General features: G+C 40.6%; 1 protein-coding gene across 4 annotated transcripts in view; it reads left to right on the top strand.

Annotated features, from left to right (window-relative positions):
* The window catches only part of TGFBRAP1 (transforming growth factor beta receptor associated protein 1), a 31,650-nt gene that overhangs the window by 4,479 nt on the left and 14,980 nt on the right, over positions 1–12,191 (top strand). For all 4 annotated transcript variants that reach the window (XM_081327464.1, XM_081327465.1, XM_081327466.1 and 1 more), the window contains 3 exons: positions 931–1,125; positions 2,018–2,172; positions 6,780–6,862. In XM_081327464.1, the coding sequence (XP_081183590.1) occupies positions 931–1,125; positions 2,018–2,172; positions 6,780–6,862 (433 nt within the window). The remainder of the gene's footprint in view (positions 1–930; positions 1,126–2,017; positions 2,173–6,779; positions 6,863–12,191) is intronic.

The following is a 12,191-nucleotide window of genomic DNA, read 5'->3' as shown; positions in this document are numbered from 1 at the left end:
TAGTTATAATGTTATAAAAAGGAGAATCTGCAATTGTCCTCTTTCTGTTGGTAAATGGGGCTGCCTAGATTTTATCAATAGCTATTGGCTCTGCTGTCTTTTATATGATGCAGGAAGTTCTGTGTTAACTGATTGCTAAATAGTTCCTCTGAAAAGTAAGTACTAATGAACTCCATGGCACTTATTTCTGAACAAAAACTAGCACTAAAGTGACAAAATAATGCTGACAGTAAGAACTGCTATTGAAATCTTTTTGACAGTGAAATGAACTGCTTCAGGAAGATGTAGGCAGGTTTTCATTGCTAAGAAGCTGAGTTGTGTGGCCAGTTGCCAGGGATAATATAATTGCCAGATTCTTTCATTGAGCAGGGAATGAGCAGGTAATAACTAAGATCCTTCCAACTCTGCGCTTCAAAGGGAAATTTAATTCTATCAATAAGAATTAAGGACAGCCAAAGCACAGAGGAATTGATTGAACTGTGGCAATAGAGTCTCTGCATTGTCATCTTGGATTGAACATATACATCTGTAGAGGCAGCCATACTTTAAGGAAACCAAATAGCCCTGCCTTCAAGGAAACAAGATAATTTTGGAAAGTTGTGTGTCAGTGTTCAGATAATTGTTGTTAGTTGCGAAGTCGTGTTTGACCCATTGCGACCCCATGGACAACGTTCCTCCAGGCCTTCCTGTCCTCTGCCTCAAATAATTAGCATGCTACAATTCTGTAGCCTAAAATTACCGAATGGAATAGGAACATCTGATGCACTTTTTCAGATAGCAGAATATGTTTGGGCTGTGCTTGGAAATGATCACGATGCTCTTTGTAACCTTTTGCAGCATGTATACATTCATATGAACAACAGCTTGGAATTCAGGGTGGTCATCAATTGCCTGAAAAAGTTCTAATTTCTTCTCTTTATACATTGGCAGGTATGTTTGCAACAGTGGATGGCATTTCCCAGCGGGCTCCTGTTCGCTGGTCAGAAAAGGTGATTGGTGCTGCTCTCTATTTTCCGTATGTAATTGCTCTAGATGAAGAATTCATTACTGTGCACAGTATGCTGGACCAGCAGCAGAAGCAAACCTTGCCCTTTAAGGATGGGCATATCCTACAGGATTTTGAAGGTACATAAGAGGGAGAGAGTCAGTCTGGTCTAGTGATTGTGTTGGATTAGAAGGTGGGAGACTGAGTTTTATCCTGCCTTGGGCACAATAACTATTCAGAGTTGCTTGTTAGTGAAATGGGTGACATATAAATTTAATAACCAACCAATCAGCTGGTTGACTGTGGCCCAGTCCTTTCTCTCAGACCTAGGAATATAGTAATGGCAAGTCACTTCCAAAAATGTTGCAGAAAAATGCAGGGACTTGTCTCCAGGAGTCAAAACTGTTTGATTGAGAGGACCTTAAACATCACAAGTACTTTTTGCTAACTGCTGCATGAAGCTTCTGTTCCTGTTGGCAATCATATATAAATAACAGGAAAACCTCAGCAAATCTGGAGTTTCATTTCCTCATCCAAACGGATGAAAGGAAAATTATTTTTGAAAGATCAGCGAACAGTTGTGACCGTAAAGACCTTCTGAATAACTGCTGGCACTTGTATCTGGGATCGCTATTTCTCTCTTGAAAATGGTGAGAGTTATTCAGGCCTAGCAGAAATTATATTTTTACAATTTGCATCGCTATTTGAGAAAAATGGTTGTGTTTTTGTATGTTCATACTGTATAGTATTGGAAATATTTATTTTCCCTCTAAATCAGGGGTCCCCAACCCCTGGTCCATGGACTGGTAGCAGGCTGCAGCATGCCAGCAACTGGTCCGCACAAACAAGCAAAGCCCCATCCGTGGGATGCAGGCAGCACACAAACCCACCCACTCTCCAATCCACAGAAAAACCTTTCTCCACAGAACCGGTCCCTGGTGCCCAAAAGGTTGGGGACCTCTGCTTTAAATAGTATATCTATTCTCTCTCTTATGCTTTGTTTTGTAAATTTTGTTTTGTTTTTAAATTAAGGGAAAGTAATTGTAGCTACTACCAAAGGGTTATACTTCTTGGTCCCACTGCCTCTGGAAAGACAAATTCAAGACCTTTTGGGCAGCCAAAGAGTTGAAGAAGCACTAGTGTTAGCAAAGGGAGCCGAAAGGAATATTCCAAAGGAGAAATTTCAGGTTTGCCTCTGATTTTAAAATGTCTCTGACTGTACTCTGTACTGTACTATGAAGTTAAAAATATACTTCTGTCTATTTGTTATTATTTTTTCAAGAGATAGATCTAGGTAAGGACCTACAAAATGTTTTGAATTTGCATCTTTTGTTTTAAGCAAGAAAATTACTTTGATTTGAGTATGAAATGGGATACTCTCAGTATGTACTTGCAAGCCTGCTTTAAGTTCAAATAGTTCTATTTCAAGTTCAGAAGGGTTTTTTAAAATATTTTAAAACTATTTTATGTGTGAAGCAGTCTCTTTGCTCCTTGAAGTAAACTATTTTATGGGGGGGGGAGGTGCTGTTGTGAACATTTAAATGGTTCAAGTTTGAAATGTTTTGCACAGTGGTAATCCTGGTAGTGCACTCGAATGAATCCCACAACTTTGTGGTTAAATTAGCTGTGTCAGGAGTGATGAACTACCCTAAGGAATTGTAACTATAATGAACATTTCAACAAATTTTAAAACAAATCTTGTGGCTTGCCTTACCCTTGATTTAAATGTATTTACTTGAAGACAACTTAATGATTTCATCAAGTCTTGTTTAACATTGCAGTGTATTCATTTAGTAAACTTACAAAGATACAGGTATTTATCAAAGACAATTCACATATTTGATATCACATTTTTGATATCCAGCTGGTTTTCCTGAATTGCTAAAGGCATCCAATTGCTTTGCCTTCCAGTATGTGATTTTATCATGTTCCCTTGTCCTGAGCATAATCAAAGGACAGGATCTCTGCCTAATAGCTTGCAAATTCAAAGATGCAAAAAGAGAAATGGATGGAAATTGGAGGCAATCAAACTTAGGGAACCAGTTATTCCTGAAATTCTTCTGATAACCAGCCTGAATTAAAGGAATTGAGGAGGAAATGCCCAATCGAGTTAATATCTCAGCAGAACTAATAAAATCATTCTGTAGGTCTGCAGTACTAAATATAATGTAGTTGCTACATGATTACTAAGAAATTACTTTTAATTAGCATGCAATTTTGTAGTCCATATAATTACAATAACAAGGCAAAATATACATTAGATTAGCAAAGAAATACAGGTAGTCCTCGATTTGCGACCACAGTGGAGCCCAAAATTTCTGTTGTTAGATGAGACATTTGTTAAGTGAGTTTTGCCTCATTTTACAACCTTTCTTGCCACAGTTGTTAAGTGAATTACTGCGGTTGAGTGAATCTGGTTTCCTCATTGGCTTTGTTTGTCAAGTCACAAAAGATGATCACATGACTCCAGGACACTGCAACCGTCATAAGTATGAACCAATTGCCAAGCTTCTGAATTTTGATCACCTGATCATGGAGATGCTGCAATGGTCATAAGTGTGAAAAATGGTAATAAGTCACTTTTTTCAGTGCCATTATAACTTTGGTCACTAAATGAACTGTTGTAAGTTGAGGACTACCTGTAATGACATTAGTCATTTTAATTTAAGTCTTGATACATCCACTGCAGTTTTGTGGCTTTAATTTTGCTGTGTTACAGGTAAACACACTTATCTTCTTCCAGAAATGGGAAGTCTGCATTTTGAATGTGTAAAAATGTTCTATTTACCATTAATAAAGATGGGTGGTGATATAAATTGATTACATTGATTACATTAATAAAGTGTGTTTCTGAGTGCATAGAACTTTTGGCAAGCATTTCATGTAAGGAATAGTATGCATCCCAGATCTTAAAATTGCAAATGCACATTTTTTGCAGTATGCATGTTTAAAACTATGAATTTTTCTAACACATGTTCATTCTCCAAGACAGTGTTTCTCAACATTGGCAACTTTAAGATGCATGGATTTCTACTCCCAGAATTCTCCAGCTGGCAGACTGATTGGGGAATTCTGGGGTATGAAGCAGTGGTGGGATTCAAATATGTGAACAACTGGTTCTCTGCGTAGATGCCCTTTCTGGAAGTCCATTCTGGGCCTGGGCAACAAAAAATTAGCTACCCGGTTATCAACAGTGATGGCGTCCAGTTTGTGCACGCGGCGTCAGCGGACGCGCGGGAAGAAGCCTCTCCCCGACATCCGATCTATCTTTCTTGGAGGACCCTGAAAAGGGTCAAAAGTTGCCCTGGAGAGGCGACCACCATGAGGAGGCCCTCCTTGTGATCGCGGAAGGGCAGCAGCCCTCCGTTTGATCCGGAGCAGCTCCTCTGGCCTGAAGAAGAAGAGATCGGCCATCAAAATGGCCGATCACTAAGCCACTCCCTGCTGAAAGCCAAAATCACCATCAAGCACAATGAAGCAATCTGGAGGATTTGGGTGAGAACTTACCTTTCTTACTTCCCTAATTACTTCCCTGTGGGACTCTTCTGAAAATCTTCTCCCCCTCTCTTAAAAGATCGGCGACTGCTTACTTGGGGAACTAAAACCTTAGAGCCTCAAAAGAAACCAAATGACTAAGCTAAATAATTAAACAACCCTATTTGTACCTCTGGAATTTTTGGGCTACTAAAATGTTCTTATCTCTGTGGGGACCTTCTACCTTATTTATTGCTAAAAATGGACTAATTGGATAAAAGCCTCATATTAGTCTGGAAAAAGATTCTGCATGCTATTGAGGACATCTTGTGGCGAAACCTGGTATAGCAAGTAAACCTTTTTATTGTGAGATCTGGCTGTAACAGATGTGTCCTTGACATTATCTTTAAAGATAAGAATTGGGAACACCTGGCACAGAAAACAACCTTTAGGAATAGTGGAGGTGGACATTCACTGACTCTTATTAAAATAGCCTCCACTAAAGACCTATTTGTAAACATCAAAGAAATGGAGGATTATATTCCACCACTTGACTGTAAATTTATACTTGATATAATTTTGGCAATGACTGAACAAATGAAAGCCAGACTTAAAGACAAATCTGACAGCATAAACCCAATAAATGAGACTCTGACTTCAATCGATGAACTGACAATCCAAAAACTAACAGAAGAGGAGGAAATCAACAATAAAATAGGGGACTTTAAAGAACAAGTACAATTTACTGAGAGCCTTAATGCCCAAACTTCGATTTCAACTATAAAATCTACAATTCAACACACAACAGAAGCTGAAGAAAGCAATACTAAGATGGAGGATGCCAAAGGCCTTCAAATACAGTACATTAAGAATCTAACCAACCAAACAAAAACTATTAACACCCGACATGGCCTCTTATGTAAGCCAGATGGGACTGAAAGAAGAAGAAGACCAGATGGAATTAATAACAACTATACTATGCCAAACATGGAGACCTGATTTATTACAACGACAATTTAAGTACTATAAAGGGGTTACTCTCTTTGAAAAATTGACAACTGGATGGTCTCCCTGGATTCAAACAACGTGTGTAGGAAGAAAGGGAGACACATTTGAGAAGTTAAAGGCAATGATATGGAAGCCTGCCTGGCACAAAAGAAACCTAGAGTTAGATTTTTAAAATGTTTTTTTTAAAAATGTTGGGATTTGTAATAATAAAGCTTAAAATTGTTTTTAATGGGCTAAGGGGAACTGTTAAAAGATATAAACTGATTTTATATTTAGGACCTAGATTTTTAAGGGAATGAAAATTAGCTACTAGAGCATAACTTGGAATTATATTATAGAACTTGGAATGACACAACAAAAGATACCTTGTTAATTATTGATAATTATAAAGATAATAGATAGAATATGTTTTTGAAATATAACAAGAATGCACTTAAATGAACAATGTATGTATTTTGGATATGATAACTACTATATAATGAAATAGGGGAAATGTGGGTTACCCAGAATAAGTTTCTTAGATACCATAGGCTAATTTGGAGCACTGTATTGAAATTAGATAAAACTTAAAAACAGGATGTGGATAAGTATCTGTGAAAATGTATTGATAATTGTTCTAATTGACTCTGTCACAACCAGAAATGTATTAATTTGATTTTGATATTATGATTAAGGGAATTGGAGAGGGAATTTTTGTTGATCTATCCTGACTTATGTACAAAAAGATTTTGTTATTGGACTTTTGATTATCCAATAACCACATTGCTTCATAAATATTTTGGATGTAAAATTAGAAAATTAATAAAACTTGTTTTTTTTAAAAAAAATAAAAAATTAACTACCGGTTCTGCTGAACTGGTGCGAACAGCTGAATCCCACCATTGTTCTGAAGTCCATGCATCTTAAGGTTGCCAATGTTGAGAAACAGTGCTCTAAGATATGTAAGTGCACCTAATACTTTATCACTCACCCATGTGAGTGATTCTACAGGAGAATCTTAATTTAAAGCATACTTTTGATTATAGTACATTTGAATGCCCTGTAGAACTTTCTGTTGCAACTACATTTTTTAGAGCGTACTCGGGTTCCCTTTGAACTAGCTGGTGCCTGACTGTTGTGCTGTGCAGTCCCAAGGTGATAGGGCAATCCATTTCCAGCTCTTTCAATCTATAGCTCAGGCACACAATGTGCAAATGACCTCTGAATCAGGCCAGTTTTTTCTTATTATTATAGTGAAACCAGGAAGGTTATTAGTCACTTTGCAGCAGTTGCCTTTTAGACTTAAATTATTTTTTCTTTGTTTCCTTTTTAGACAATGTACAAGCGAATTTTGCAGCAAGCAGGGTTTATCCAGTTTGCACAGCTCCAATTCCTTGAAGCAAAAGAGCTCTTCAGGTAATGCTGCTATGGGGCAAGAAACATTCTTGCAGTCTAGTTCAATGTTTCCCCACTTTGGTGATTTGAAGATGAGTGGATGCTGCCTGGGGAATTATAGTAACTGCAATCCACCTATCTTCAAGTCATCAAGATTGAGAAATATTGGTCTAGCTCGCCATTGCTTGATTAGGTTCATATATTTGGCTTTAAAAATTTTAGGACATTGGCCTGAAGCATATAAAAAGCACAAGATTTAGTCAATGGACCAAGTGAAATTGGAGCTGGTCTTTTAAGTGATGTCCAAGGACAGACTAATCTTGATTCATATACATTGGGCTTGGGACAGGACCGTATGTTTCTGCCTTTCTCATCTGCCAGTTAATTCATTTGTTTTTCTTGTTGGATGCAGTGGATAGAGAGTTAATACTGAAATAAGATTGTGTATACTTAATAATTATATGTGAGTCTTAAACTCTTCAGTACAAGAGGAATTTGGGAGAGAAATTTGGATTTTTAATGCAGAGTATTTAGGCTAAGCAAATTCTGATACTGAACTAGATTACATCCTGTAGGACTGAGTGTTATGTGGTTGATAACAATTTTGGGAAGTTTACATGCTCTGCAGTCCGCGTTTTTTGCATATGTAGCGGGGCTGGCTGAAAGGCTTGCAGGAGCCTGGCCGGGGAGAGGGAAGCTCGGACAGCTGCTGTCTGCAGGCGTGGATCGGACAGAAGGAAAAAAAAAGGAGAAAGGAAAGGGGGTGGTGGTGGTTGTTGCTGTGGTCGGAGAGAGACCAGGTGAAATCAAAGAGGGATTGGAGATTTTAAGCTGATCCATTTCTGTGAAGGAGGGGGGAAGGAGAAAGTAAGAGAGAGTGAGAAGGTAGAATTTTACTGCTTTCTTTTGCAGGGGGGATATCCTAAGCGGAGGCAAGACAGACAGTGAGAAGGTGGAATTTTACTGCTTTCTTTTGCAGGGGGGATATCCCAAGAGGAGGCAAGAGAGAGAGTGAGAGAGAAAAAGTTGCTGGGGTTGCTAAATTCAGATTTTAACAATAAAGGACAGGGCGGAGGGGTTTGACACCAACGAGACCTGATAGTGTGAGCAATGACAGAAGAGGAGAGGCTGGTTGTTGCTGCTTTGGAGACTACCGGCCATCCAAACATTGACTATTGCTACTTCTGCAAGTTCTAGACATTGTGGGGAGTTGCCCTGAGGGACGAGTGGTTACTGCAGAACACTGACTACTTTTATTCATGTTTCTATCGCTGCCTGGAGCTGGGGTTTTCCCCACCCCATTTGTTTCCAAACAGTCGCTGGGAAATCATTGACTATTGCTGCTATGACTGCCTGGGGCTGTTGAAACATCACCACATGTTGACTATCAGGGCTAGGGGCTGGTCATCTTTGTTCCTGAAAGCCCCCCTTTTGACGACAAGAGTCTGCCACCTTCTCACTTCGCATGAGCTTCTGCTAGAAGAGACACTTTACTAACACCTTGAGAGCGCAGCTGCAGAGCACGATGGAGGGGAGCGGGGCTGGGAGGGCCTGAGCTTTGGCGGCCTCTGAGGGGGTAACGCTACACGTGGGGTGCTTATCCAGAATTCCCTGCCTGCCCCCCCCCTTAGTAAGGAGGGTTGGTCTTGTGTATGGATATGAGCCAGGGGAGCAAAATGGACTCTAACGTGGCTATCAAGTGGTGTGAAGAGCAGAATAGTGAAGTAAGGACAAACATAGTAATTGATGTTCCTAGTGATGTTTGGTCAGAGGAGCGATTGAGGGGTTTTGCCCTGGATCAGAGGGTATATGTGATAGATACAAGGGTGGATCAGAATCCCCTCCCATTTTTATGTACTGCTGGAATGGAAAAAGAGTATTCCGGAGTGCTTTCAGGTTGAAAGTTTGCAACTGACAGAAGATGTCAGAGTAGGGGTGATTTTTCCGACTGCATGGAGCACACCTTTGACCAAACCACTAGGCCAAAAGAAAGAGAAGTGCGCTTCCCTACCCGCAGGGATAGTGGAAGTAGGGTTCACACAGGCGGAGGAAAATTTGACTTCCATGCAAAACCTGACCGGGGGCGGGGTTTGCATAGGGGTTGGATATAGGAAATTACGTACTTTTTCAGGGATGCAACCTGTGCCAGAAGGGGAAGAAGGGTATGAAGCTTGGATGGAGCAGGCAATTCTAGAGGTTGAGGAATGGGATATACCAGACACCCAGAAAAGGCAACGAGTTAGAGAGAGTTTAAAGGGCCCTGCTGCAGAAGCTATTAGAAGTCTAACATTGAGCCAGGGACATTTTACTGTGCATGACTGTCTCTCTTTGTTGCATGATGAATTTGGATCTGCCAAGACGGTCTGTAGCTTATTGTTCCGTTTGGAACACATGTATCAGAAGAGGGGTGAGAAGCTATCTGAATATATAAGGCACCTGAATAGATTATTATATCAGGTTGTGAAAAAGTGGGGATTAGACCCAACTGAAGTGGAACAGGCCAGGATAGAACAACTCCCCTGGGGTGCTTTGGCTTCGGACCCAGGTCACTTCACATGGTCCGCGATCAGTAGCATTAAAGGAGGAGTTGCCAGTCCCGGGTACCTCCAGGGGTTGGGAGTTATGAGGGGATGGCACCCGTGATATTGACGAGCCTAAAGCGCAGAGACCAAGATGGGTGATATGCCTGGTGAAGAGATTAACATATGATGCCCCAGGCCATAGCATAGAGAGAGAGTGATGTTTACTATGTAATGAAGGTTGATTCGCTCCCAGATAACATAGATGCTTAACAGAAAGTTCCCTATTCTTTGGGAGGCCAAAGAAACTGCTTAGGTAGGGGGGAGTGTGTAGCGGGCTGGCTGAAAGGCTTTGCAGGAGCCTGGCCGGGGAGAGGGAAGCTCGGACAGCTGCTGCCGGTTTTGGGCGTGGCGGGTGTGGATCAGGTGGAAGGAAAGAAAAAGGAGAAAAGAAAGGGGGTGTGGGGGTTGTTGCTGTAGTTGGAGAGAGATCAGGTGAAGTCACAGAAGGATTGGAGGTTTTAAGCTGATCCATTTCTGTGAAGGAGGGGGGAAGGAGAGAGTAAGAGATAGTGAGAAGGTGGAATTTTACTGCTTTCTTTCGCAGGGGGATATCCCAAGCGGAGGCAAGAGAGAGAGTGAGGAGAGTTGCTGGGGTTGCTAAATTCAGATTTTAACAATAAAGGACAGGGCGGAGGGGTTTGACACCAACTAGACCTGATACTATGAGCAATGACAGAAGAGAAGGAGAGGCTGGTCGTTGCTACTTTGGAGACTAGTGGCCATCCGAACATTGACTATTACTACTTCTGCAAGTTCTAGACATTGTGGGGAGTTGCCCTGGCTTTGTTGAAAGCACTTTTAATTTATAAATATATATTTTAATGTTCTGTTCATAACAGGAAAAAACAAATTTCTATTTTGTTAAAAATGGCGGGTGTGCACAATTTCAAACTAGCTTGTTTTGTTCAGAGTGTTCTTTTTTTTAAGTATTGGTTTACAGTGGGATTAGGATTTTGAAACATAACTTCTTGAGACGAGCCAAGTTTGGCTAAAGATGGCCACCCAAAAGTGTGGAAATTCTGAATTACAAAGTACTATCCTTTTTGTTGTTTTTATTTATTTGTTTCTCTTGTACAATAACTAGATGGCTTACAATGTTGTTGTTGTTAGTTGCGAAGTCATGTCCGACCCATTGCGACCCCATGGACAACATTCCTCCAGGCCTTCCTGTCCTCTACCATCTTCTGGAGTCCATTTAGGCTCACGCCTACTGCTTCAGTGATTCCATTCAGCCACCTCTTTCTCTGTCGTCCCCTTCTTCTCTTGCCCTCAATCTTTCCCAGCATTAGGCTTTTCTCCAGTGAGTCCTTCCTTCTCATGAGGTGGCCAGAGTATTTGAGTTTCAACTTCAGGATCTGGCCTTCTAAAGAGCAGTCAGGGTTGATCTCTAGGACTGACCGGTTTGATCGCATTGCAGTCCAAGGGACTCTCAGGAGTCTTCTCCAGCACCATAGTTCAAAGGGCTCAATTCTTTGGCGCTCAGCCTTTCTTATGGTCCATCTTTCACAGCCATACATTGCAACTGGGAAGACCATAGCCTTGACTATACGCACTTTTGTTGACAGGGTGATGTCTCTGCTTTTTAGTGTGCTGTCTAGATTTGCCATGGCTTTCCTCCCGAGGAGCAAGTGTCTTTTAATTTCTTGGCTACACTCCCCATCTGCAGTGATCTTGGAGCCCAGGAAAATAAAATCTGTCACTACCTCCATTTCTTCCCCATCTATTTGCCAGGAATTGAGAGGGCCGGATGCCATAATCTTGGTTTTCTTAATGTTAAGTTTCAACCCAAGTTTTGCACTATCCTTCTTCACCCGCAACAAGAGGCTCTTTAGTTCTTCTTCACTTTCTGCCATTAGAGTGGTATCATCTGCATATCTTAGGTTGTTGATATTTCTTCCGGCAATCTTAATTCCAACTTTTGATTCATCTAGCCCTGCCTTTCTCATGATGTGCTCTGCATATAAGTTAAATAGGCAGGGCGACAGTATACAGCCTTGCCAGACTCCTTTCCCAATTTTGAACCAATCAGTGGTTCCGTGTCCAGTTCTCACTGTTGCTTCTTGGCCCACATATAGGTTTCTCAAGAGACAAATAAGATGGTCTGGTACGCCCATCTCTTTAAGAACTTGCCACAGTTTGTTATGATCCACACAATAAAAGGCTTTAGCATAATCAATGAAGCAGAAGTAGATGTTTTTCTGGAACTCTCTAGCCTTGCCGGACTCCTTTCCCAAGTTTGAACCAATCAGTGGTTCCGTGTCCAGTTCTCACTGTTGTTTCTTGGCCCACATATAGGTTTCTCAAGAGATAAATAAGATTTAATTTAATTTAATTTTAATTTTATTAAATTTATATACCGCCCTTTCCCGAAGGACTCAGGGCGGTTTACAGGGTATTTAAAATCAAACAGTACAAAATACAAAAGTTAAAAAAACAATTAAAAAAAGATTAAATTATCCCTTAACTAAAAACCTCAGTTAAAAATTTTCAGCCTGGTCTGGTACGCCCATCTCTTTAAGAACTTGCCACAGTTTGTTATGATCCACACAATCAAAGGCTTTAGCATAGTCAATGAAGCAAAATTAGTTGGTTTTCTGGAACTCTCTAGCTTTCTCCATGATCCAGCGTATGTTGGCAATTTGATCTCTAGTTCCTCTGCCTCTTCAAAATCCTGCCTGTACTTCTGGTAGTTCTTGATCCACATACAGCTGGAGTCTAGCTTGTAGGATTTTAAGTATAACTTTACTAGCATGTGAAATGAGTGCAAT

Source organism: Vipera berus, assembly GCF_964194415.1.
Source record: "Vipera berus genome assembly, chromosome: 4".
Lineage (NCBI taxonomy): Eukaryota > Metazoa > Chordata > Lepidosauria > Squamata > Viperidae > Vipera > Vipera berus.
This window is presented reverse-complemented; position numbering and strand designations above follow the sequence as displayed.